The sequence below is a fragment of the Ovis aries genome, chromosome 2, assembly GCF_016772045.2.
Source record: "Ovis aries strain OAR_USU_Benz2616 breed Rambouillet chromosome 2, ARS-UI_Ramb_v3.0, whole genome shotgun sequence".
Lineage (NCBI taxonomy): Eukaryota > Metazoa > Chordata > Mammalia > Artiodactyla > Bovidae > Ovis > Ovis aries.
The window spans coordinates 149,983,583-150,008,415 of NC_056055.1; the positions used below are offsets into that span (position 1 = coordinate 149,983,583).

Sequence of the window (24,833 nt, forward strand, 5' to 3'; positions counted from 1 at the left end):
ACTGCTCCCATTTTGTAAGTTGCCTTTTCACACTCTTCATGGCATTGTTATGGGCTTCCCTAGTAGCTCAGCTGGTAAGGAATCCATGCAATGCAGAACCCGGTTAGACTCCTGGGTCAGGAAGGTCCCCTGGAGAAAGGATAGGCTACCCAGTACAGTACTCTAGGGTTTTCCTGGTGGCTCAGACAATAAAGAATCTGCCTGCAATGCGGGAGACCTGGGTTTGATCCCTGGGTTGGGAAGATGCCCTGGAAGATGACATGGCAATCCAGGGCAGCATTCTTGCCTAGAGAATCCCCATGGGCCAAGGAGCCTGGCAGGCTAAGGTCCACGGGGTCACAAAGACAGAGCTGAGCGACTAAGCAAATGGATATATGGCATTTCAGTTCAGTTCAGTCACTCAGTCGTGTGCGACTCTTTGCGACCCCATGAATCACAACAACCAGGCCTCCCAGTCCATTACCAACTCCTGGAGTCCACCCAAACTCATGTCCATTGAGTCGGTGATGCCATCCAACCATCTCATTCTCTGTCGTCCCCTTCTCCTCCTGCCTTCAATCTTTCCCAGCATCAGGCTGTTCCCAAATGAGTCAGCTCTTCACAAGAGGTGGCCAAAGTAATGGAGTTTCAGCTTCAACATCAGTCCTCTCAATGAACACCCAGGGCTGATCTCCTTTAGGATGGACTGGTTCGATCTTGCAGTCCAAGGGACTCTCAAGAGTTTTCTCCAACACCACAGTTCAAAAGCATCAATTCTTCGGTGCTCAGCTTTCTTTATAGTCCAACTCTCACATCCATACATGACCACTGGAAACACCACAGTCTTGACTAGACAAAACTTTGTTGACAAAGTAATGTCTCTGCTTTTTAATATGCTGTCTAGCTTTGTCATAACTTTCCTTCCAAGGAGTAAGCGTCTTTTAATTTCATGGCTGCAGTCACCATCTGCAGTGATTTTGGAGCCCCCCAAAATAAAATCAGCCACTATTTTCACATCTATTTCCCATGAAGTGATGGGACCGGATGGCATTATCTTCGTTTTCTGAATGTTGAGCTTTAAACCAACCTTTTCACTCTCCTCTTTCACTTTCATCAAGAGGCTCTTTAGTCCTTCTTCACTTTCTGCCATAAGGGTGGTATCATCTGTATATCTGAGGTTATTGATATCTCCCCTGGCAATCTTGATTCCAGCTTGTGCTTCCTCCAGTCCAGCGTTTCTCATGATGTACTCTGCATATAAGTTAAATAAGCAGGTGACAATAGACAGCCTTGACTTACTCCTTTCCCTATATGGAGCCAGTCTGTTGTTCCATGTCCAGTTCATACAGGTTTGTCAAGAGGCAGGTTAGGTGGTCTGGTATTCCCATGTCTTTCAGAATTTTCCAGTTTATTGTGATCCACACAGTCAAAGGCTTTGACATAGTCAATAAAGTAAAAGTAGATGTTTTTCTGGAACTCTCTTGCTTTTTTGATGATCCAGTGGATGTTGGCAATTTGATCTCTGGTTCCTCTGCCTTGTTTAAAACCAGCTTGAACATCTGGAAGTTCATGGTTCATGTATTGCTGAAGCCTGGCCTAGAGAATTTTGAGCATTACTTTACTAGAGTGTGAGATGAGTGCAATTGTGTGGTAGTTTGAGCATTCTTTGGCATTCCCTTTCTCTGGGAATGGAATGAAAAGTGACCTCTTCCAGTCCTGTGGCCACTGGCCACTGCTGAGTTTTCCAAATTTGCTGGCCTATTGAGTGCAGCACTTTCACAGCTTCATCTTTCAGGATTTGAAATAGCTCAATGGGAATTCCATCACCTTCACTAGCTTTGTTCGTAGTGGTGCTTCCTAAGGCCCACTTGACTTTACATTCCAGGATGTCTGGCTCTAGGTGAGTGATCACCCCATTTGATTATCTGGGTTGCAAAGATCTTTTTTGTACAGTTACTCTGTGTATTCTGCCACCTCTTAATACCTTCTGCTTCTGTTAGGTCCATACCATTTCTGTCCTTTATTGAACCCATCTTTTCATGAAATATTTGCATGAAACATTTTTGCCCATCTTTGCATGGAATATGGCATTTCTTGTCTCACTAAAATTTTTAATGTTATGTCCAACTAATCTTTTTGCAATCATTATTTCAAGAGACTAAGGACATTCATATGAAATTAAGAAGTGGATGAAGAGCATGAAAAGACAACTTACAGAATGGGAGAAAATATTTGTGAGTACACTTAAAAATCACTAAATTGTACACTTTAAATGGGCAAGTCATATGCTTTCTGATTTATACCTCAATAAAACTATTATTTAATGAATGTTATCTACCAGACAATGCTTAATCATGGGAAATAATATAATGCACAGTAATGAAAGTACAAGACCAGAATAAAATGCTCTTCCTTGGTTCCTCATTTCCATGAATCAATACCTTCTCTGAGATGACTGACAGTTCCTTCCTTGAAAATTTTTCATACCATAATCAACAACTAAGAACTCTGACCTCTTCTTTATATTGTCTTCTCTATCACTCACCATTCCCCCTTTTAGACTAAAATGCCAAGCACTGCTTCCTTTTCCATATGAACAAAACACTTTATAGATTTGATTGTTTCTTTGTGATCTCCCTGACACCCAAACAATGGCCTAAGATTAACTTTCAGTTCAGTTCAGTTCAGTTGCTCAGTCGTGTCTGACTCTTTGTGACGCCATGAATTGCAGCACGCCGGGCCTCCCTGTCCATCACCAAATCCCAGAGTTCACTCAGACTCACGTCCATCAAGTCGGTGATGCCATCTAGCCATCTCATCCTCTGTCGTCCCCTTCTCCTCCTGCCCCCAATCCCTCCCAGCATCAGAGTCTTTTCCAGTGAGTCAACTCTTCGCATGAGGCGGCCAAAGTACTGGAGTTTCAGCTTTAGCATCATTCCTTCCAAAGAAATCCCAGGGCTGATCTCCTTCAGAATGGACTGGTTGGATCTCCTTGCAGTCCATGGGACTCTCAAGAGTCTTCTCCAGCACCACAGTTCAAAAGCATCAATTCTTTGGTGCTCAGCTTTCTTCACAGTCCAACTCTCACATCCATACATGACCACTGGAAAAGCCATAGCCTTGACTAGACGGACCTTTGTTGGCAAAGTAATGTATCTGCTTTTTAATATGCTATCTAGGTTGGTCATAACTTTTCTTCCAAGGTGTAAGCATCTTTTAATTTCATGGCTGCAATCACCATCTGCAGTGATTTTGGAGCCCCAAAATATAGTCTGACACAGTTTCCACTGTTTTCCCATCTATTTCCCATGAAGTGATGGGACTGGATGCCATGATCTTCGTTTTCTGAATGTTGAGCTTTAAGCCAACTTTTTCACTCTCCTCTTTCACTTTCATCAAGAGGCTTTTTAGTTCCTCTTCACTTTCTGCCGTAAGGGTAGATTAACTTTAGAATACTGCAAGGGCTTACAAATCTAACAGTTAACTCTGACCCACTCTCAGTATTTTATCTGTATTTTCCTGATTGCATTTAAAACTATTTTTATTTTCTTATCTGATTTTGTGTGCGTTATGTATGTATGTATTTCCTTGGAAACTGTGTACTAGATAAACAAACCAAAACATACAAAAAAAGAAAAAGGTGAATGACAATTGGTTATTTTAACTGTTGAAAATTTATACTATGCAAAATATGCCATTGTACTGAGCTTTGTAACAGTTATAAACTAGAAAATGATGTAAAAACTAACCTAGAACTTCGATTAAATGCCTCTTTTATCATTTCATATTAAGAAAGCAATCTCTCCACAAAGCAAAAAGTGGGATTAGAGGTTGCTTAAATTAAATTACAGAGAAAAAAAATAAAAGTAATAAAAATAATTACATATTCCCAGAATACTCCCAAATTTTCACTTTTAACCATCATGTAAATTAAATTTTCTTTCCCAAAACATACAAAATTCTACCTACTGTTACCAAAGAGAGAAGATGATCATAGTTTTGCACCATTCAAATTGTAACAAAAATTTAAACATGGAGTAGCAGAAATATCAGTAAGGTTAATAACAGAGACAGCCCAGCTTAAAAATGGACAAGAACCAAAAGATATTTAGAAAATCAATTGTTCGGAACTTAGAACTTACATTTCCCAAAGACACAATGCCACCCAGAAGTCTTAGATTCTTCAGCTCAGGCACACTGTATACTAATCGTGTGGCTGGGAGAAACCACATATTTATCCAGATTTCAGATCTTTATTTATGAAATGACACAACCATCTGTCCTTGTGTATTTAAGATTAAAAATGAAAAATGTTCTGCAAAATGTCAAACACTGTACAAATAAGGTATTTTCACATCATTCGATCCATAACATAAATGATCTACTATGCCATCACCTGACCCTCCGTTCTGAAGCTTCAGGTTCACTAAGTGCAGTAAAGAAAGGGAGTGTTATGCTACAGACACTTTTGAGTCAGAAAATATCAACAAATAACCAAAAATGTTCCCTGTGATAGTCAAAGGTCTCTCATTCATTAAAAATACATCTTGCTGAAAAATCATGTGATATATAATCTGATATTATACTGTCCCCTAATGATATTTATCATTTAAACCAATGGCAAAGTCAGGAAATGGTAACAGCAGCAATAACAATCATTATAATCAGTTAACATCTGAACTCTTACTAGGTTCCAGGCACTGTTGTTCTAAGTGCTTTACATGTAGTACTTCTTCCAATTAAAACAGTAACTGTATGAGAAAACCACCCTTATTATCATTTCACATAAGAGGAAACAGAAAACTACTTTACTCAGAACACAGGAATTTCAGTTTCTAAATAAAAACTAAAATAGCAAAGCAATCTGGAAATGTTCCTGTAACCCACTGGGGAAAAAAAGACCAAAAGCCACTTAAATAACTGAAAAACATTAAGGAAAACCCCCAAATTTACAAAACTGATTAATCTTATTGAGTCAATAAAACATTTACTTTTTAAAAAAATGTTTGCATTTGTTTAACTCCCACAATGAAAGCTTAGACTTTTGGAATAATCTATGACATTAGTTAGGAACAAGCTGAAAACTCTGGAAATAATATTTTAAAGGGATGTCAATAAGTTTTCTAAATATATTCAAGACTTTTAGTCTTGTTTTACAGTCTGTGTTCCTCACTAATCATGAAAAACTGGACACAGATCAGCAGGCAAAATTTCCTCAAGACTGTATTAAAAAAATCCCAATTCTGTGCTCTTAATAAGTGATGATGAGGGACTCCCCTGGTGGTCTAGTGGTTAAGAATCCACCTTGCAATGCAGGGGATGTGAGTTCAATCCCTGGTCAGGGAACAAAAATCCCACATGCCATACAGCAACTAATTAAGCCCACCAGCCACAGCTACTGAGCTCGTTTACCACACCTAGAGAATCTGTGCGCCACAAGATCCCACGATACAACGAACATCCTGCATGTCACAACTAAGACCTGACACAACCAAATAAATAAATATTGAAAAAAAAATTACAACCATTTAACCTACATTTCCAGCAGAATGAAAAACATGTGATTCTGGCAAGAATACTCTTGCCTAGCAACAGAGTAAAACAAATACATTGTCAAAACAACATTTAAAATAAGTATAAACAAACAGTACACACAACATTAGCAAGCTGGCAGTAGATATGGGCATTTTAGAGAAATTATCTTATTTCATTTGTATAACGTGTTATTACTATGCAAAAATGCTTCTAAGTGACTTCTGTTAATAGAGTATATTGCATGATATACAAATATTAAGACATAAATAAACATTTCCACTAAAGGATTCTCTTCAGAGTCAGTTACCAAACATTAGATTTTTGCAAATCGTATGTGACTTAATCAGGTTTTCAGTCAATAATGCAATAAACTTAAATGTGATAGGCAAGATAAACTGAATTAAACCTATAATCCATGACTACAGATTTATACCATTTAGACTACAACCATACAACTGGAGAAGGAAATGGCAACCCACTCCAGTATTCTTGCCTGGAGAATCCCAGAGACAGAAAAGTCTGGTGGGCTGCTGTCTATGGGGTCGCACAGAGTCGGACACGACTGAAACGACTTAGCAGCAGCAGCAGCATTGTTACAACACTAATATGCTAGTTAAAAAAAAAAAAAACTATTAGTCTTAATGAAAATTAGCTAAAGAAAAGGAACTTATGTCACTTTATGTAAATTATGAATCAATCAACTCATTACTAACCGTAAAAACCCTGCAATTCATATAAAAGAACGTTAGTGATGTATCTTCATCAAAGAACAGGTTGTTAATTTAAATTGATACTTAAATGTTTTTACGTTAATAGGTTTGCAAGTCTTCAGAAAGTATGAACATTTATATATGATCACAGTTCTTTATAAAAAATTTCTAAGTCCAAAAAGTTTGAAAAACATCAAGGTTTTGCTACTTAGTGTGGAACAATCCCTCAGTGTGCAGAAATATATTAATGTTTTGATTATAGGATGCCCCAGATCCAGCTGACGTGTTAAAAACACACTCTACTACTTTTCTGAAATCCAGAAAATAATACGGCTCCGAGGACTTTGAAAATGAGACTGTACGTACACATATTTCAAATTAAGATGTTACCTGATATTCAGAATCCAGTCTAAAGGAAGAGTCCCTTGAGTGATAGGTATCATTTAAACCGCTTCCTCTGCTTCCAGACATCAACCTAGCACTTAAAGAGCTAGCGGGTTGAACAGAAATTCTTCTTGGAATCCTTGAAGGCTTAGACTCCATTCTTAAGGTTTCCTGTGAAATGCAAATTTTGATTACTGGCCTTTGGGAAAACACTCAAACCTCTGATTCTTAATCCTCTCCTTAAAGATCAGTTCAAAGTCAAGAATTAACCATGCAAATTAACTAAATCTGGTTAAACTGTGAGACTACCATCACTCTCCTACAAGGTAGAGAGGTCTGAAGTTGATCAAAGATTCCCACTGTACATAAAATGAAGGAAACATGATAAAACTGGTGATGGAAAACCTCTGCTTATTCTTTCCAAACCCTGAACTCTTTCCTTACTCAATTTTACCTCTATATAGAATCCCACAAGAATGAGCCTTTGACTCTTGCTATTTCTGTTCAGTTCAGTCGCTCATTCGTGTCCGACTCTCTGCAACCCCATGAATCGCAGCACGCCAGGCCTCCCTGCCCACCACCAACTCCCAGAGTTCACCGAAACCCATGTCCATTGAGTCAGTGAGGCCATCCAACCATATCATTCTCTGTTGTCCCCTTCTCCTCCTGCCCTCGATCTTTCCCAGCATCAGGGTCTTTCCAAATGAGTCAGCTCTTCGCATCAAGTGGCCAAAGTACTGGAGTTGCAGCTTTAGCATCAGTCCTTCCAATGAACACCCAGGGCTGATCTCCTTTAGGATGGACTGGTTGGATCTCCTTGCAGTCCAAGGGACTCGCAAGAGTCTTCTCCAACACCACAGTTCAAAATCAATTCTTTGGCGCTCAGCTTTCTTCACAGTCCAACTCTCACATCCATACATGACCACTGGAAACACCATAGCCTTGACTAGATGAAACTTTGTTGACAAAGTAATGTCTCTGCTTTTTAATATGCTGTCTAGGTTTGTCATAATTTCCTTCCAAGGAGTAAGTATCTTTTGATTTCACAGCTGCAGTCACCATCTACAGTGATTTTGGAGCTCAAAAAAATAAAGTCAGCCACTTTTTCCCTATCTATTTGCCATGAAGTGATGGGACCAGATGCCATGATCTTAGTTTTCTGAATGTTGAGCTTTAAGCCAACTTTTTCACTCTCCTCTTTCACTTTCATCAAGAGGCTCTCTAGATCTTCACTTTCTGCCATAAGGGTGGTATCATCTGCATATCTGAGGTTATTGATATTTCTCCTGGCAATCTTGATTCCAGCTTGTGCTTCCTCCAGCCCAGCGTTTCTCATGATGTACTCTGCATAGAAGTTAAATAGGCAGAGTGACAATATACAGCCTTGACGTACTCCTTTCCCTATTTGGAACCAGTCTGTTGTTTCATGTCCAGTTCTAACTGTTGCTTCCTGACCTGCATACAGGTTTCTCAAGAGGCAGGTCAGGTGGTCTGGTATTCCCATCTCTTGAAGAATTTTCTACAGTTTATTGTCATCCACACAGTCAAAGGCTTTGACATAGTCAATAAAGTAGAAGTACATGTTTTTCTGGAACTCTCTTGCTTTTTTGATGATCCAGTGGATGCTGGCAATTTGATCTCTGGTTCCTCTGCCTTTTCTAAAACCAGCTTGAACATCTGGAAGTTTACGGTTCATGTATTGCTGAAACCTGGCTTGGAGAATTTTGAGGACTACTTTACTTGCATGTGAGATTAGTGTTCAATACTCATACTGTAAGCATTAGCTATACTGTAGTATTTGTACACTCCTTAACACAGTATGCTCTCACAGGACTTTGTAAATGCCTGCAAAGTCTATATATTCCCCATTCAATTACTGAGCAGAGCCTTAAAACAAGATCAAGTGTGCTTCTACTTTGCACATACTTTTATTAACACATCATACTACATGCTGTAATTTGTTTTCCTGCCTCCCTTTCTCAAAAGTGAGAAAAATTTAAGTTTTTTAGGCTAAACATTCCTAAACACATGCCAAGGGTCACCATTAGTTAGTTTATTTGCCAACATTTGGTGGATCATCAAAAAAGCAAGAGAGTTCCAGAAAAACATCTATTTCTGCTTTTGAGTGGATCACAATAAACTGTAGAACATTATTAAAGAGATGGGAATACCAGATCACCTGACCTGCCCCCTGAGAAATCTGTATGCAGGTCAAGAAGCAACAGTTAGAACTGGACATGGAACAGACTGGTTCCAAATCAGGAAAGGAGTACGTCAAGGCTATATATTGTCACCCTGCTTATTTAACTTACATGCAGAGTACATCATGAGAAACACTGGGCTGGAAGAAGCACAAGCTGGAATTAAGATTGCCGGGAGAAATACCAATAATCTCAGATACACAGATGACACCACCCTTATGGCAGAAAGTGAAGAACTAACGAGCCTCTTGATGAAAAGCGAAAGAGGAGAGTGAAAAAGTTAGTTTTAAACTCAACATTCAGAAAACTAAGATCATGGCATCTGGTCCCATCACTTCATGGGAAATAGATGGGAAATTGATATGGAAACAATGGAAACAGTGAGACTTTATTTTGGGGGCCTCCAAAATCACTGCAGATGGTGATTGCAGCCATGAAATTAAAAGACGCTTGCTCCTTGGAAGAAAAGCTATGACCAATCTAGACAGCATATTAGAAAGCTGAGACATTACTTTGCGAACAAAGGTCCATCTAGTCCAAGCTACGGTTTTTTCAGTAGTCATGTATGGATGGGAGAGTTGGACTATAAAGAAAGCGGAGCGCCAAAAACTTGATGCTTTTGAACTGTTGTGCTGGAGAAGACTCTTGAGGGTTCCTTGGACTGCAAGGAGATACACCAGTCAATCCTAAAGGAAATCAGTCCTGAATATTCACTGGAAAGACTGATGCTAAAGCTGAAATTCCAATACTCTGGCCACCTGATGGGAAGAACGGACTCCTTGAAAAAGACCCTGATGCTGGGAAAGATTGAGAGCAGGAAGAGAAAGGGACAACAAAGGATGAAATGGTTGGATGGCATCACCGACTCAATGAGTTTGAGCAAGCTCTGAGAGTTGGTGATGGACAGGGAAGCCTGGCGTGCTGCAGTCCATAGGGTCGCAAAGAGTTGGACACGACTGAGCCACTGAACTGAACTGATATAAATGGATTCTTACAACATGTACTCTTTCTCTGTCTGGCTTCATTTGCTTAACACTATATTTGTGAGATTAATTCATTCTGTGGTTTATGTAACATTCCACTGTATCAATACATCCAATTTATTTGTCTTTTCTACTGTGGATGAACACTGGATTGTTTCCAGTTTTAGGCTATTACAAGTAAGTGCAACTATGAAAACATTTTATGAAGTGAAAAAAGAAAAAAAAAAACTTGTACAGTTTTTCTTGGAAAAACATTTACAACGCACACCCTGTGAACAACTGAGATGACACCAGCCATGAGAGTAAAATGAGAAGGGCAAAAGAAAGTAACCGTAAAAAGAAATCACAGTAATGTCTTCAACTTGTCCCAGTTACCACTTTAAAGTCAAAAATCATTCCCATATTTTTCTGGCAGTGGACTGAAATTAATGTGCTTTACTTCCCTGATATGCAGCCTAAATAGTAATATCTGCTGTATTAAAACATTCAAATCTAAACATTTAAGTTAAAAATACCTAATTCACTTTCAATTCACTAACTTATCAACTAAGTTTTAGATCAATCATATGGCTCTACCTTAAAAGTTACTACAAAAGACTATCTATCTGCCAAAAAACATGGTATCAACCACTGAGGGAAAAAAGGATAAAGAGAGCTAAGGCATCAACAAAATAAAAGGTCTATACTACAGTAGGAGATATACAACACACATGAAAAAGATAAATACACAAGCCCAGTATCAATTAGAATTATTCATCTAAGAATATCTAGTTGAGGAACCAGAGAAAAAGCTATACTTTGGAACATGATTAAATCAAAGATAGCTTATCAGAAAAGATCAGTTTTGAAGTCCCAGTTAAACATGAGAAGGTTATCTTTATGTACCTATTTTGGTCCCCTTTTCCAAAACCCCTGTAAAATGACAGTTGATGAATCCAAAAGCTTTAACTACGGAAAGAATAGGAGAAAGGATCATAAAAGGCAAGAGATTTCAATGTAATTTGGAAAATCAAAAAAAGTTGGAGGAGAGGTAGAATAATTCAGGAGAGGATAATATTTCCTAAGCATTTTTACAGAAAGGTAGGAACTGGAAGCAGAGCAGTAAGCCGTAGCATCCTAGAAAGAATCATTGTCTGGAGATAATAATACCATAATAAAGGGATAATGCATGGAGTTGCATGCATTAAAATTAAAATCTGTACTTGAAGCAGTAAAACCTCCAGTTCTTCCCACAGCTCCATTCTTTCAAAAAATAGGGTATTTATTCTTTGGAGAATAAGGAACTCCCTTGTAAAACACCAACCCTTCCCCCAATGTACAACCACCTCTGCAAAGGTTAAGTATAAGGAATAAAAGAAAATCTACATACTCAAAGTTGAGACCCAAAACCTCTCTCTATTCTGATGCTTTGTCTACAATGCTGTCAGAAAACCAAACAAAAATACTAGGCACTTCTGGATACTGCTATTTGGAATGCTTTCAATTACAAAGCTAGCTTGTCATTTGACCATCCAACCCAAAGTGAAGTCCACTAGTAACCATGAATTTCTAATCACTTTTTTTAGTGCTTCCCTCTAATAGACAAACACCAAGGATCACTATGTATCCAAAAAGAAAGCCCAAAATACACAACAAAAAAAGGAACTCAGAGGAAACCTGGGGAAAGAAGCTAATAAATTACTATTCTCAAAAGGAGCAAAAGATATTCATTATAAAGTAAGAATGGATGCTTCAGAAAGCAACCAGTATAACGAACAGCTTATGGAAATCCAAAATGCTATAGACTTAAAAAAAAAAAAAAAAAGCTATACACTTAAAAAAAAAAAAAACAGATATGTGACACACTGAAATAAATCCAACACAAGAATTGGGAGTAAACTGATGACACCTCCCAAAGCAGAAAATGTAACTCAAAAAACACAGAACTGTCTAGGGGAGTTACTGATCATTTGACTGTAAGCATGGTTATAGAGAGAAAAAAAGAAAATGGAGAAGAAAAAATTACCAAAACATTTAAAAAAAGAACTGAAGGACATATATCTCCACATTGAAAGCGGTCAAGTGAAGCTGGCAGGATCAAAGAATGAAGACCAACACTAAGCACCATTTATCATCTTGAAATTTCAGAACACCAGAAATTAAGATACTATAATTTACCAGAATGGAAAAATGGGTCAAATACAAAAGAAATCAGAACGGCTTCTTAATTACAACTTTAAAAACTCTGAGGACGATAAAACAATGCCTGTAGTACTAAAAAAAAATTTGCACTGAACCCCAATCTAGAAACTAAATATGAGGTGGAGAAAATAATATTCAGACATGACAGATTTTTAAAAACTATCAAAAGACAAAACTATAGGAAGTTAGTTAAATGAAAAGGAGGTCCTAGGAAAACCAGCATGTAAAGAATTAAAAGAATCAGACATAGAACCTAGGAGACAGGGTTCTTTGATGGCTCAGTGGTAAAGAATCTGCCTGCAATGCAGCAGGCACAGGAGATGCTGGTTTGATCCCTGGATCGGGAAGATTCCCTGGAGAGGAAATGACAACACTCTAGTATTCTTACCAGGAAAACCCCATGAACAGAGAAGCCTGGTGGGCTATAGATCATGGGATCGCAAAGAGGCGGACATGACTGAGCACCCTTCACACACACGTGTATATATATATATATATATATATATATATATATAAAACACACTGAAAAATCATGAACACATCATTTAGAAATATGAAGGTAATTCCTAAAACAGCTAAAAGTTAAGGATAGCTGCCTATGGAAAGTGGACTGGGAAAGAGATAAACGGTGAGGCAAAGGATTGCTGCTTTTCTTTTAAGCAGGATGACCATATTTCCTGGTTTGCTGAGACCAGTTTCAGTTTATGGCAAGAAAAGTCCTAGTTTGTGCTCATTATCCGTGGGCAATTATTAATAGTACCTGTGTTGTCTCTCAAAAGTGGCCTGGTTTGGATGATAAAGCATACAGTCACCTAATGTAAATCTTTCCTATCTTTAGCTTTTTATAAACTCTTTATATATCCATATAAATATTTGTATTTAAAAAGTGAATTATGAATAGTAGAAAGAATACTAATGGTTAGTGACACACAAAAGCCCATGAAAGATTTAACAAGTAGCAAATTTGTTATTTTATCAAGAAGACTATAAAAATATTAAACAAGGGACTGTATTTGTTGAGGATTTTAAACGGGAAATATGTTTTTAAAAAGATACAGGCCTACAGTTGGTTCTTTAACAATAATGCTTCTTAATCATACTTCTCATGGTTTACTTTGATTGTATCTATACTCACTTCTTACTTGCATACTTACTTGCAGAATGAAACTAACCTAGTAGGAAATCTCTAAAAACAAAGCTCCTGGGAGAAGGCAAAGAGGCAGAGTCCTCGGAGAGCTGTAATTTATACTGCATAAACTATTTTTGGAACCTCCTCTACATAAATTGATTGAATTTTGACAATGTAGGTGTTACCAGAAAACTTACATAATTTGATTGTGTAAGTTGTAGGTCAAAAGCACAAAAAATAGTAAAAAATAAAATGTGCAGTCCTTGAAAAACTTCTATCAGACCACTTACAAGGTACTATGAGGCATCTTTTCAAGTTCATTCATTCATTCAAGTAGTTTTTCACACGCTTACACGTGCTGCTACTGCTGCTGCTGCTAAGTCACTTCAGTCGTGTCCGACTCTGTGTGACCCCATAGATGGCGGCCCACCAGGCTCCCCCGTCCCTGGGATTCTCCAGGCAAGAACACTGGAGTGGGTTGCCATTTCCTTCTCCAATGCATGAAAGTGAAAAGTGAAAGTGAAGTTGCTCAGTCGTGTCTGACTAGTAGTGACCCCATGGACTGCAGCCTACCAGGCTCCTCTGTCCATGGGATTTTCCAGGCAAGAGTACTGGAGTGGGGTGCCATTGTCTTCTCCGTACACGTGCTAGTATAAACTAATATTAAGCAAAGGGATGGAGAGAGGGGACAACACTGAACCTAGTGAGATAATATAAAGAAGCTGTGGTCTAGGAGAGAACAAACTACATAAATAACGATGTAACTTAAACAGCTATAAATGCTCTAACAGAAAGAGTATAAGCCAATCAAGCTGGATAAAAGTATCCTGAAGCTCAATGCTTTCATCCAAGACTAAAAAAGTAAAGCACAAAAAGTTGCGTATGTATAATCTTTCCTCAGTGGTCAATATATAACGGCCTCTTACTTTCCTTCTGTCACTACATGTGCGTGCTAAGTCGTGTCTCTTTGCAACCCTACGGACTATTGCCCTCAAGGCTCCTCTGTCCATGGGATTCTCCAAGAAAGAATACTCAGTGGGTTGCCATGCCCTCCTCCAGGGAATCTTTCCGACTCAGGGACAGAACCTGTGTCTCTTACGTCTCCTGCATCGGCAAGCAGGTTCTTTACCACCAGCGCCACCTCGGAAGCCCTTGCCACTATGCGGTTTCTTTAAATATATATTTCTTTCAGTATGATTCCAGAGTTGGTTAGTTGAGGTCTTTTTCTTTCTGGTGACAAGATAAAAACATCAGCAGGGCTAATTTTACAAATGTATGACCACTTACGCAAACACACGAGGCCCTGTGTTTCATTAAAAGCTCCACTATTGACATCTGAAAATCATTAATACTTTAGAATTTGAACTTGTATCTTATAAGTCAAGTCAGATAGCACAGTGGAGCACGAGCTTGAGCAGAAGCGGTATGTGCCTGTCTGCCATCACTCAATCTGTATTTAGCACTCACTGCTATGAAGCTTCGATCATTAACAAACACACTTCAATTTCTACTCTGAGTCGCACTCATATCCTAGGCATCTGGATCAACTGGACTTGGGTGCTCATGTTCCTTATCAACACATCTATCTCTGAGTAAGATGAGGCACTGACTGTTCCAAGAGGTCTTATTTTTCATTCAGAACTTGCTTCAATTTCAAATGCAGAAAGAATGAAACACAAAGTCATAAAAATCTTATGATCAATATTTTATATTTTTTACTGTATTGAACTTTTCAATTTGTAAGATTCTCTGAAGCTGGTATTTAACTGCTAGTTGACCCAACTAGTCTTAATGTGACTTTTAAGTGTTCCCTTACTTTCAAGCATTTTAAAAGAGTAACTGGCGTAAGGAACAGTAGTGGGAAACAAATATTTATACCAACTCCAAAATTTATGTAGTCTGTCATCTCATAAACCTGTGACTTGTTAACTACTACTAAAAAAAATTGACAATATTTTAAATAGGTAATTTCATTCAGCTAGGCTTCATAGGAAACCTCTGTAGAGCTCTTTAAGAACAAGTTCATGTTTTTGGTGGCTGATTTTAACATTATAGGGCTTCCTTTGTGGTTCAGCTGGTAAAGAATCCGCCTGCAATGCCAGAGACCTGGGTTCAATTCTTGGGTTGGGAAGATCCCCTGGAGAAGGGAAAGACTACTCACTCAGGTATTCTGGCCTGGAGAATTCCATGGACTGTATAGTCCATGGGGTCGCAGAGTTGGACGCAACTGAGAGACTTTCACTTAACACTATAAAAGAATTTTAGACCAAAAACAGTTTCTCCTACATATAAACAGTACAATTCAACTCTAGTCTATGGAAATAATCTTAAAAACTATTTTAGGCTAGGTAAAAAGCCTCAAAGAATTCTGTCATTATCTGACATGCAAAATTGTGTGCCCAAAGTCACCTGCAAGTTAATAAGATCTCAGTCACATGCTAAATGCAACTGAAAACTTACCACACAACTTATACTAATACAAATTTAAACTAAATTTTTACGTTTTTCAGCAAGACTTTACATGAATGAGACCTACTCTAAGTATACCAACGTTTGTCTCTAATAATAGCACAATAGGCCTTGTCTAAAGGGAATCTGTCATTAATCCAGACATTTTCTCACTTCTATTTCATCTTACTAGTAGTGACACCATTCCCCAATCAGATTTTCAACTGTTCTCTACTACCTTAAAAATGAAGTCTAAACTCTTTACCCCCATATCCAGAATTCTAACCCATCTTTTCCACTTTACTTTCAAACTGTTGTTGTTAAGTCACTATGTCCAACTCTTCTGCCATCCCATGGATTGCAGCCTGGCAGGCTTCTCCGTCCATGGGATTTCCCAGGCAAGAATACTCGAGTGGGATGCCGTTTCCGTCTCTACTGGATCTTCCCAATCCAGGGATGGAATCTGCATCTGCACATTAGCAAGGCGGATTCTTTACCGCTGAGCCACCAGAGAACTACCACCTTAAAATAATGCGGAAGACCGGGGTTCGATCCCTGGGTTGGGAGGTTCCCTTGGAGAAGGAAATGGCAACCCACTCTAGTACTCTTGCCTGGAAAATCCCATGGACGAATGGAGGAGCCTGGTAGGCTACAGTCCATGGGGTCGCAAAGAGTCAGACATGACTGAGCGACTTCACTTTCTTTCTTTCTTTCTAGTTCACCCTGGTGGAGAGGAGGTGACAGGGGTCTGGGAAAAGGACATAAATCTTGGGACAGCCCCACCTCTGAGGATCAGGCACTTAGAGGCTGCCTAAACTCAAGAAGGATGCATAAAACTAAGAACACCTCCTTTCCCATGGACTTTCCTCCAAGTATCTAAGAAGGTATAGCAGTTTACTGTTTAGGGAGTTAGAACAGCCTTCGAGTTGTAGGCCTCTCTGTAGTGCAGATATGCAGGGCCTATAGAAGTTGAGGTTAGTGAAAGAATACTGAAATAAATGCTCTAGGACTCCAGCTTCACACTGAGCACCATGCAGAAGCAGTCAAAGAATACTCTGAAAAGTATACAAAGCAGTAGTAACATTCAAACCCAGCTGCACTACAGACTAAACCAACTCAATCTACCACACTAACAGTCTGACAAGATATGTCCATATCCAGGCATAAAAATTACGACCTCAGTCTCCACTGTTCTTTCGTTTGCAACATTACACCATCAATCAAAAATTATAAGACACAAAACTACAAGGAACCAACACAACAACTGTAAAACAATTATCTTCCAATTAAAAATAAATTTTAAAAAACAAGGGAAAAAAGTTCATCATCAAGAGATATCAATCAACAGAACCAGATGAATAAATGGCTCTAACGTTAGCAAACTGGGAAACTGATGCATTTATCAGTGGCCTATGCAAAACTGAGAAAACCAGAGAACTGGAAAACAGGCTAGAGGAAAACTATCCAGAATGAAGGATGGAAAAACAGATGATGGCAAATACCAGAGAGGGTTTAAGAGAAACTGAGGAAAGAGTAAGAAAGTCTACTGTGCTTTTAGTTAGTTACAGAAGAAAAGAACTAGAGCACAAAAAATGTGAAGAGAAATTGGCTGAATTGATTTAATAGATGAATCTGCTTGTAAAGGAATCTCTCAAATAACATGCATCCTTTCCCATTACTCTATAGATCACTGTGTTCCATTCTTAAAATAATAGTCTTGTTCAGCATGTCATGAGTCACATAGTAATCATAAACCAAATGATGAGACTAACAAAAGGCCCCAACTCCATTCATACTAACAGCCTATACCTAAGACACTCTCTTTACTTTAAATGTATATATTAATAAAGGCAATTTTTTCAAAACAGTAAACAGGATAAAAGCAAGATAAACAAAGCGCTGCCCAATTTTCAGCATATGCACCAACTTCTACTTGTAAATACAATATTTGCGACCACAAGCTTTGAAGTCTGTCCCTTACTTGGTGTGACTCTGGGCTTAATATCACTAATGCTTTATTTTTTCACCTACAAAATGGGAATAACAATAGTACCAATTTTACAAATGTATCATGAGCTTTACTGGCACACTGTATATAGTTAGTAAGTAGCTAGTATTAAGCAATACCATCAGATGGTAAAAAATTTTCATATAAACAGCTTTGGTAGGCATTACTTTGGGCCTCCCCAGGGGCTCAGTGGTAAAAAATCTGCCTGAATGCAGGAGATGCAGGTTTGATCCCTGGCTCAGGAAGATCCCCCGGAGGAGGAAATGGCAATTCACTCCAGAATTCTTGCTGGGAAAATCCCATGGGGAGAGGAGCCTGGCTGGCTGCGATCCATGGGGTTGCAAAGACTCAGACATGACTGAGGGGCTGAACAGGTACTACTTTAGCTTTTTCATTATTTGAAATTTGTCTTTAACACAGAGTAGAAAGATTTTTTAAAGTCATTCAGATTTTGGTACCAGAGGATATAACTTATGTACCTTACTTATATTAAGCAAATGCATACAAAATTGGGGAAAAAATAGATATTATTAACATTTTACTTTATGTCTGGGAGGGTTTTGCTTTTAATTTTTTCAAAATGTTTTTACTCTAACTTTGATAATTAAGGGAAACAGTTCCTGGCAGATGAAAAGATATTTTTTTATCTTACATTACAATAAAATCTATAAAGGACTCCTAAAAATAATTTCCTTTCTAAATTGCAGCACTGCTGGTTTATACCCCTTAGTATCTATACACCACAAAAGTAGCAGCAAATTCTGGTAAATAAGAAATGGAAAATAAGGTCAGAATCACTTTGCAAAATGGAGTTTAGATTATCTGAGTATGCCTTAAAATTTTTATTTTTACTATGAGAAAACTTCAAACATACACAAAAATCAAGACAATAATAAACCTCCACATGCCAAACAACAGTCTTCAACAATTATCAATATTTGACTATTTCACCATCCTCTATTTTAAAGCAAATTCCAGTCATGATATCTTTAAGAATGTCTGTTCTCAATAAAATATTCTAAGCCACCTGTGGTAAATTACAAAGCATGGCTACAAAGTACCCATGGCCCTTCGCACTAATGGTGCTGATCTGCCTGGGGAGAGGATGGAATCTATTTCCCCACCCCTTGAATGTGGGTTACCTTGTGAAATTTATTTTGACTAAGTATTAGTCATTCATCCATGACTGATTCTTTGCAACCCCATGGATGCCCATTGCCTGAATTCCTCTGTCCATGGAATTCTCCAGGCAAGAATACTGGAGTGGGTAGCCATTCTCTTCCCCAGGGGATCTTCTGCACCCAGGGATGGGGCCCATGACTCCCGTACTGCAGGCAGATTCTCTACCGTCTGAGCCACCAGGAAGTAATGTGACAGTGTATGATTTCCAAGGTTATAAGAAGTCTTATAGCTCCCATTTTCACTCTCCTCGAATGCTGTTTTGGAACCCTCATGCCACAAAAGACCACAGTGAGCAAAGCCTAAACATTAACCAACACCAAGTGCCTGAAATGTGAGGGACACCTGCCATCTTGGACCTGCTGGCCTTGAAAATCTTGCATGAGTGAATCCAGGCAAAACCAACAGAACTACCCAACAGGCACAAAGAACTGTAATAAGACTGTAAATACTAGTTTTATTCCAGAGGGTTCTGAGGTGGTGTGTTATGTAACAATACAGCAAAGCTTCGTAACTTATTCCTTTTCCTACAATTATCATCATGCACCTAGTCTCATGAAAAATCTAATCATTTCAGGGTCTAACCAAGACTTTTTCTTAAAATCCAGGGGAGTTACAGTCATTGAATTACCAAAAGCACAACAGTACTCTGCAATGAATTCCTGGCATGAAGATCAGAGTTATTACAGAAAATACCAATGTATTTCAACAGCCAACAGTCTCCCAGAAATAGAAACATAGTTAAAAACCTCTACATGGTATATAGCCTTTGTTTAAAACATCTGCTTCTGAGGAAAATTTGCATTCTATTGATATTAGTGAACATGGAGACATAAAATCTAGGGGTAGTCACAAGGAAAACACTATGAAAGCACAGAAGTTTTGGGGTCTTTAAAAAAATTCCTCTTGATTTTCAGCTGACAGGTATTTAACACACACAGACAGATACACCTAAGTCTTAAAAAATAACTAGAAAAAAGTTAAACATCTTCATGAGAAAATGTTAGGTCTACATTACAATACTTGGAAATAATCTGTCCTCCTTTGAAGTGTATTTAATTTTGTCAAATTTCAACATTCACTGAGTAACTGGAAACTATTTTAGAATTATTCTGAAACTGGCAAACATAACACTAAAGTGAAATGATCATAACAAAGAGATAAAAACTAGTTTTGAAGGTTCAAGATTTCTCTTCTTAAAGCTGTTGACTGAAGGGTGTATACCAGTAGGTAATTTCAAAACCAGGCGTTTGACTTATCTAGTCTAACCAGTAGAGCCAGAGAAATACTTTTGAGAACAAGAAAAACCAGCTTTGACATCAGGAGTTCAGACCAAAGAAAAGTTAAAAATTAAGATCATGAAAAGTAACCCAGCCAACTCCCAAATTATAACTTTACCCTGCTCCCCCTCTTCAGCTTCATCTTATGACTATTTTTTGTAGAATAACAACTATGAGAAAATAAACTATTTCCCTATAATCCTGCTTCATTGAATTCAAGGAGATCTTAGTAAGAACTCAAAATCTTTACTCATTTTAAATTGTAATTATACTAATGTGATCAGTTTTTGACTCAGTTACTAAACAGCTAAAAGGTTCACTAGTTAAGTTTGTTGGTTAAAAATGAGGATTGCTACAAGGCTATGCATTTCACTTATGCATTTCCCACTGTTCTTTATTACTAACACAATTATTTGTAGTAACAGAAGGATGTATCAAGAAAAGTAATTTAAAGTCATTCCTTATTTGGCTTAGGGACACAAGAGCTCTTTAATCCCAAAAGCATAGAGCACTAACCTTCTAAAACAGTACAGGTCTTTTCCTGTCATGCTCTAACCTTCCACTCAACTGTTTCAGCTATGGAGAACAAACTGTACATTCCTAAAACAAACCATAATACCATGACTTACAGGTTCCTTACCAAACTTTTAACCATCCTTCACATCTCAGCTCCAGTAATACTTCCTGTAAACATTTCCCCCAAGATTAAACACTGTTCTCAGTGCTCCCACAATAGGACCATGTTTCAATACTTATAGTAAGATAATAGTAATTGTTTACACATTAGTCTAAATGTATAATTATTTGTAATGGCTCAGACAGTAAAGAATCTGCCTGCAATGCGGGAGACCAGAGTTTGATCCCTGGGTCGGGAAGATCCCCTCGAGAAGGAAATGGTAATCTACTCTAGTATTCTTGCCTGGAAAATCCCACGGACAGAGGAGCCTGGCAGACTACAGTCCATGGAGTTGCAAAGAGTTGGACACAACTGAGTGACTTCACTTCTTCATACATTAGTTTGATGATTCAACTGTGAGCTGTGCAAGGCAGACGCTGTGTCAAGCTTCTTGTAAAGCCCTAATCTAGAATCTAATAGCTAAAATACAACAATCAAAAATTGTTTTACATTTCTTGATAGTTTTGCACTACTTAAAATTATTTTCCTGAAATTAAGTGGGCAACTCTTGAACATATATCAGATGAAGAGTTGTGTGAAATGGATATGTAGCTGATTAAAAATTGGAGCCATGGATGTCTTTTTATAGTCAAGCTGATTATCTTACATCTTCACATAGAACATATGTGTGTGCCTGTATATGGAATCTTTGTGCTTTATCTGGGAATACTAACCTCTCTTGCCAATGTGGTAGAAACAGAAATTACCTATACTTAAGGAATGAATCTTTAACCATCCTTTTTCCAGACCTCTGACCCACCATGCAGCTTCAAAAAAAAAAGACTCAGGACTATACTTACCGACCATGCTGACATTACATCTGTCGTATGATTTAGGGCACAGAAAAAGTTGTAAAAAGTTCTTATCTAAAGTAAGAACTTTTAGTAGTAGAGAACTTTTATAAATATAATTATTGTGAGAAGCATTCAGTACCCTATGAGGAACATATTGCAGGTAGAGTAAAATTTGAAAAATCCATGAATAAAAACTGGACTTTGGTATGAATTCCAATTGTTTACATTTATCAAAAGTTCACTCTACAAGTATTATGTCCCCCAGCGTGTTGACTGCTACACACACTACTAAACTTAATTTAATCCTCACTTCAACTCTAGGAAAGTTAAATAATTCTGGCGAAATCGAGACTCAAACCCATATGTCGGTCCCTAATGCCTCCTGTGTCACTGCTGTTTCACAAATGCTGTAGAGCTGTGAATGAAATACTGACCCCATTTCTTAAACACAATTTTATTTCATGAAAAACAACAACAACGTATATGTATGCCTTTTAAACAACGGTATAGCGTTTGATTTTCAAATCTAAAATTCATATTTAACTTCATCTCTTAGTTCCGGACAGAAACAGATTAACGCAAGAAAATGGGAGATTTTAAAATTCCTTTAATAATGAAAAATACCTAAAATATCCTACAAAATCGAAAAAAATAGTCTTAGGAATGCAATTTCACTTCGCATTTTACTCTTAATAGAGCCAAACGACACCAGTTGTGATCAATTTATCAGTATTACCAAGACAGAGATGTTCCTTGTATATTTACATCTGCTCGCAGGAAAAGAGAATTACAATATTTTTGGCGTGCGTACACATTCATCTTTACTACGCAGTTTCCTTAAAATGAGGGAGTACTGTATTCAACTACTAGTGCCTTCCTTTTACTTCTTACGCCAACAGGTACGTTGTTAAACATATCACCACCTATTTCTATTTGAAGAACATACAGTATACTACAATACTAAAGAAATCCCAAAGTATCACGATACTCAAGACCTGGGATGATCAACGAGCAAATCTTTACCCTTACATAAAGGGCTGGCAATGTTCCTTCAATTCGAGGTTGGTCTGGCAAAGCCCTAAATCTCCCCGCCTTTAACACCTCGATCATTAAATACCTCACTCGTGACACTCCCTGCCCGTGAGGTTCCGGAGGACCGTCCGTACCCCGATCGAAGAGAAGGCTGCCAAAGGCCAAAATCAGGGCTCAATCCCCTTCCCCTAGGCCGCCACACGTCCACAAGGAAGACGCACGGCCTGCCCCCGCCGCCCGTCACAAACCCCACCACGGAACGAAAGGCCACCGGCACAGAAGGCCTGCGCCCGGCTCGCCTTAGCACCCGCAGTCCCGGATCAAGCGCCCGCACCCGGATACTGAAAGGAAGGAAGGGGCCTCGATGTCCCCAGCCCAGCACTTCGTTTCCTCCCCTCCCCCACCCGCGGCCTCGATTGGAACCACCTCCCCGAGAGCCAGAAACCCGAGGTCCGCAGTTTACTACCCCTGCCCCTGACCTGGCACTGAACAGGGTTAGTCCCGCTCCCAGCGATCACCCCGCCGCCTTCCTCCTCGGAGTTCTAGGCCTCTACCTGAGGCAGAACAGCAGACCACGAAGCACAATGGCGTCCGCCCAGCTCCCGGATCCGGCGCAGAACCAGCCTCCACCGTTAAATGCCCCTCCCTTCTCCTCTCCGCGACTTCGCGGACTCCCCCGAGTTCTCGCGAGATTGGTGGAGCTACGCGGACCCGAGAGCTGCGGGCGGGCTCGACGTACCCCACCGCGGGGTGGTGCTCTGACTGCGGCAACCGTTGAAGGGCTGCCCCCGGGGAGGCAGCGAGGCGCCACCGGTAAGCGGCTGCGGCTGATCGGCCGGCGGGCTGGCGACTGGGCCGGCGAGTTTGCGTGCATTGGGAGCGGGGCACTGGAGGCCCGGCCCGGGTTGGCCGCCCTCGCCTGGCTGGTGAAGGGCTCATATCCAGCCCTGCTGCTGCCCAGCGCCCGAGTCCGCGCCACAGGATATTGGCCCCTTCGGCAAACCTGCGGGGCCCACTGCTTGAAATACCGCCCTTTTTTTTTTTTTTTTTCCTTTTGCGCTGGGTGAGTGGCGCAGTGAATGTTTATTGACTTGAATCAAACACTGCCTTTCCGACCTCCCCTCCTCCCATTCCCTGTCACCCTATGTGATGGCAGCGAGCCCTCCCCTTTAAGGGTCGGAGCCGATTCGTCCCAGACCATTCGTTCCTTGTGGTAGTTCAGTGTTGGTAGTAGTGTATTTCTGCAGTCATGTCTTTTAAAATCGTGGCACTAATCTTTGGTAGTGTAGCTACAGATTTTGTGGTAAAAATGCATCCACTTAGAAAGAGGGAGGAAAATTGTGTGATAAATGGTCTGATGAGAATGAGACGAAACTTAAAAAAAACAACTGTAAATGTGGTAAACCAAGATGTTAAAAGAATACTAAGGGAGTAGATTAGAGGGAAAAACCACCATTTCTGTGGATTTAGGTGATATGTGGCTTTTGAATAAGGTATCAAACATGTAAGTTACTCACCGGTAAAAATAAGTTATTGAAACTTGGAGACATACTGATGACGTTTGTAAACTGACTTATTTTATTGGTTTGCTTAAGGAATTCATTGGATACAAATGATTTCAATAAATGAAGTGTGAAGTTTATGTGTATTTCTTTGTCATTTTATCTGGAGGGTGTGCACTAATCAGTATCATCTCTGTTTCACTTAGTGTTAGAGACTAACAGACTGTCCATGGTTCACTAACATAAATTGTAAAATATTAAAGATTATTATTGTTTAAAGTTGGTACATAAGTGCCAGTCTAACTTTTTAAAATGTGATTTGAAGATTAGCTACCTGATGTGGCATAAAGTGAACAGAGACTAAGTTTGAGAAAATTGATTTGCCTTGTATAGAAAACTTTTTCTTCCTCCAACCTCTTTTGTACCTGTAGCATTACAGTTATGGGTCTACACATCCTGAAGCACCGTACTGCATAAGTTCAAACCCAACCCTGCCTTGCCCCACCTTTGTGATCTTGAGCGATTCTGTGTTGTTGTTGTTGTTGTTTGGTCTGCTGGGCATGTGGGATCTTAGTTTCCCAACCAAGGATCAAACCTGCACCTCTTCTATTGGAAGCAGAGTCTTTAACCATTGGACTGCCAAAGAAGTCCTTGAGCATTTAAATCTTTAATTTAGTCACTAAGCCCTGTCCTACTCTTTACTATCCCATGGACTGTAGCTCGCCAGACTCCTCTGTCCATGGGATTTCCTAGATAAGAATACTGGAGTGGGTTGCCATTTCCTTCTCCAAGGGATCTTCCCCACCCAGGGA

At 39.2% G+C, this 24,833-nt stretch overlaps 1 protein-coding gene across 30 annotated transcripts in view; it reads right to left on the reverse strand.

The window, feature by feature from the left end:
* The window catches only part of MARCHF7 (membrane associated ring-CH-type finger 7), a 47,490-nt gene extending 24,350 nt beyond the window's left edge, over window positions 1-23,140 (reverse strand). For 15 of the 30 annotated variants that reach the window (XR_006058955.1, XM_012136320.4, XM_042244911.1 and 12 more), the window contains exons 1-2: window positions 22,999-23,140; window positions 6,615-6,779 (exon numbers count right to left, since the gene is read on the reverse strand). Coding sequence is in view for 29 of the 30 variants with exons in the window: in XM_012136320.4 (XP_011991710.1) it covers window positions 6,615-6,767 (153 nt within the window). In the remaining variant the exon portion in view is untranslated. Of the gene's footprint in view, window positions 1-156; window positions 163-3,948; window positions 4,003-6,614; window positions 6,780-22,998 lie in introns of those variants that run through there. The other 15 variants (XM_060409875.1, XM_042244912.1, XM_060409874.1 and 12 more) reach the window with 2 other exon arrangements.
* Window positions 23,141-24,833: the final 1,693 nt, after the last annotated feature.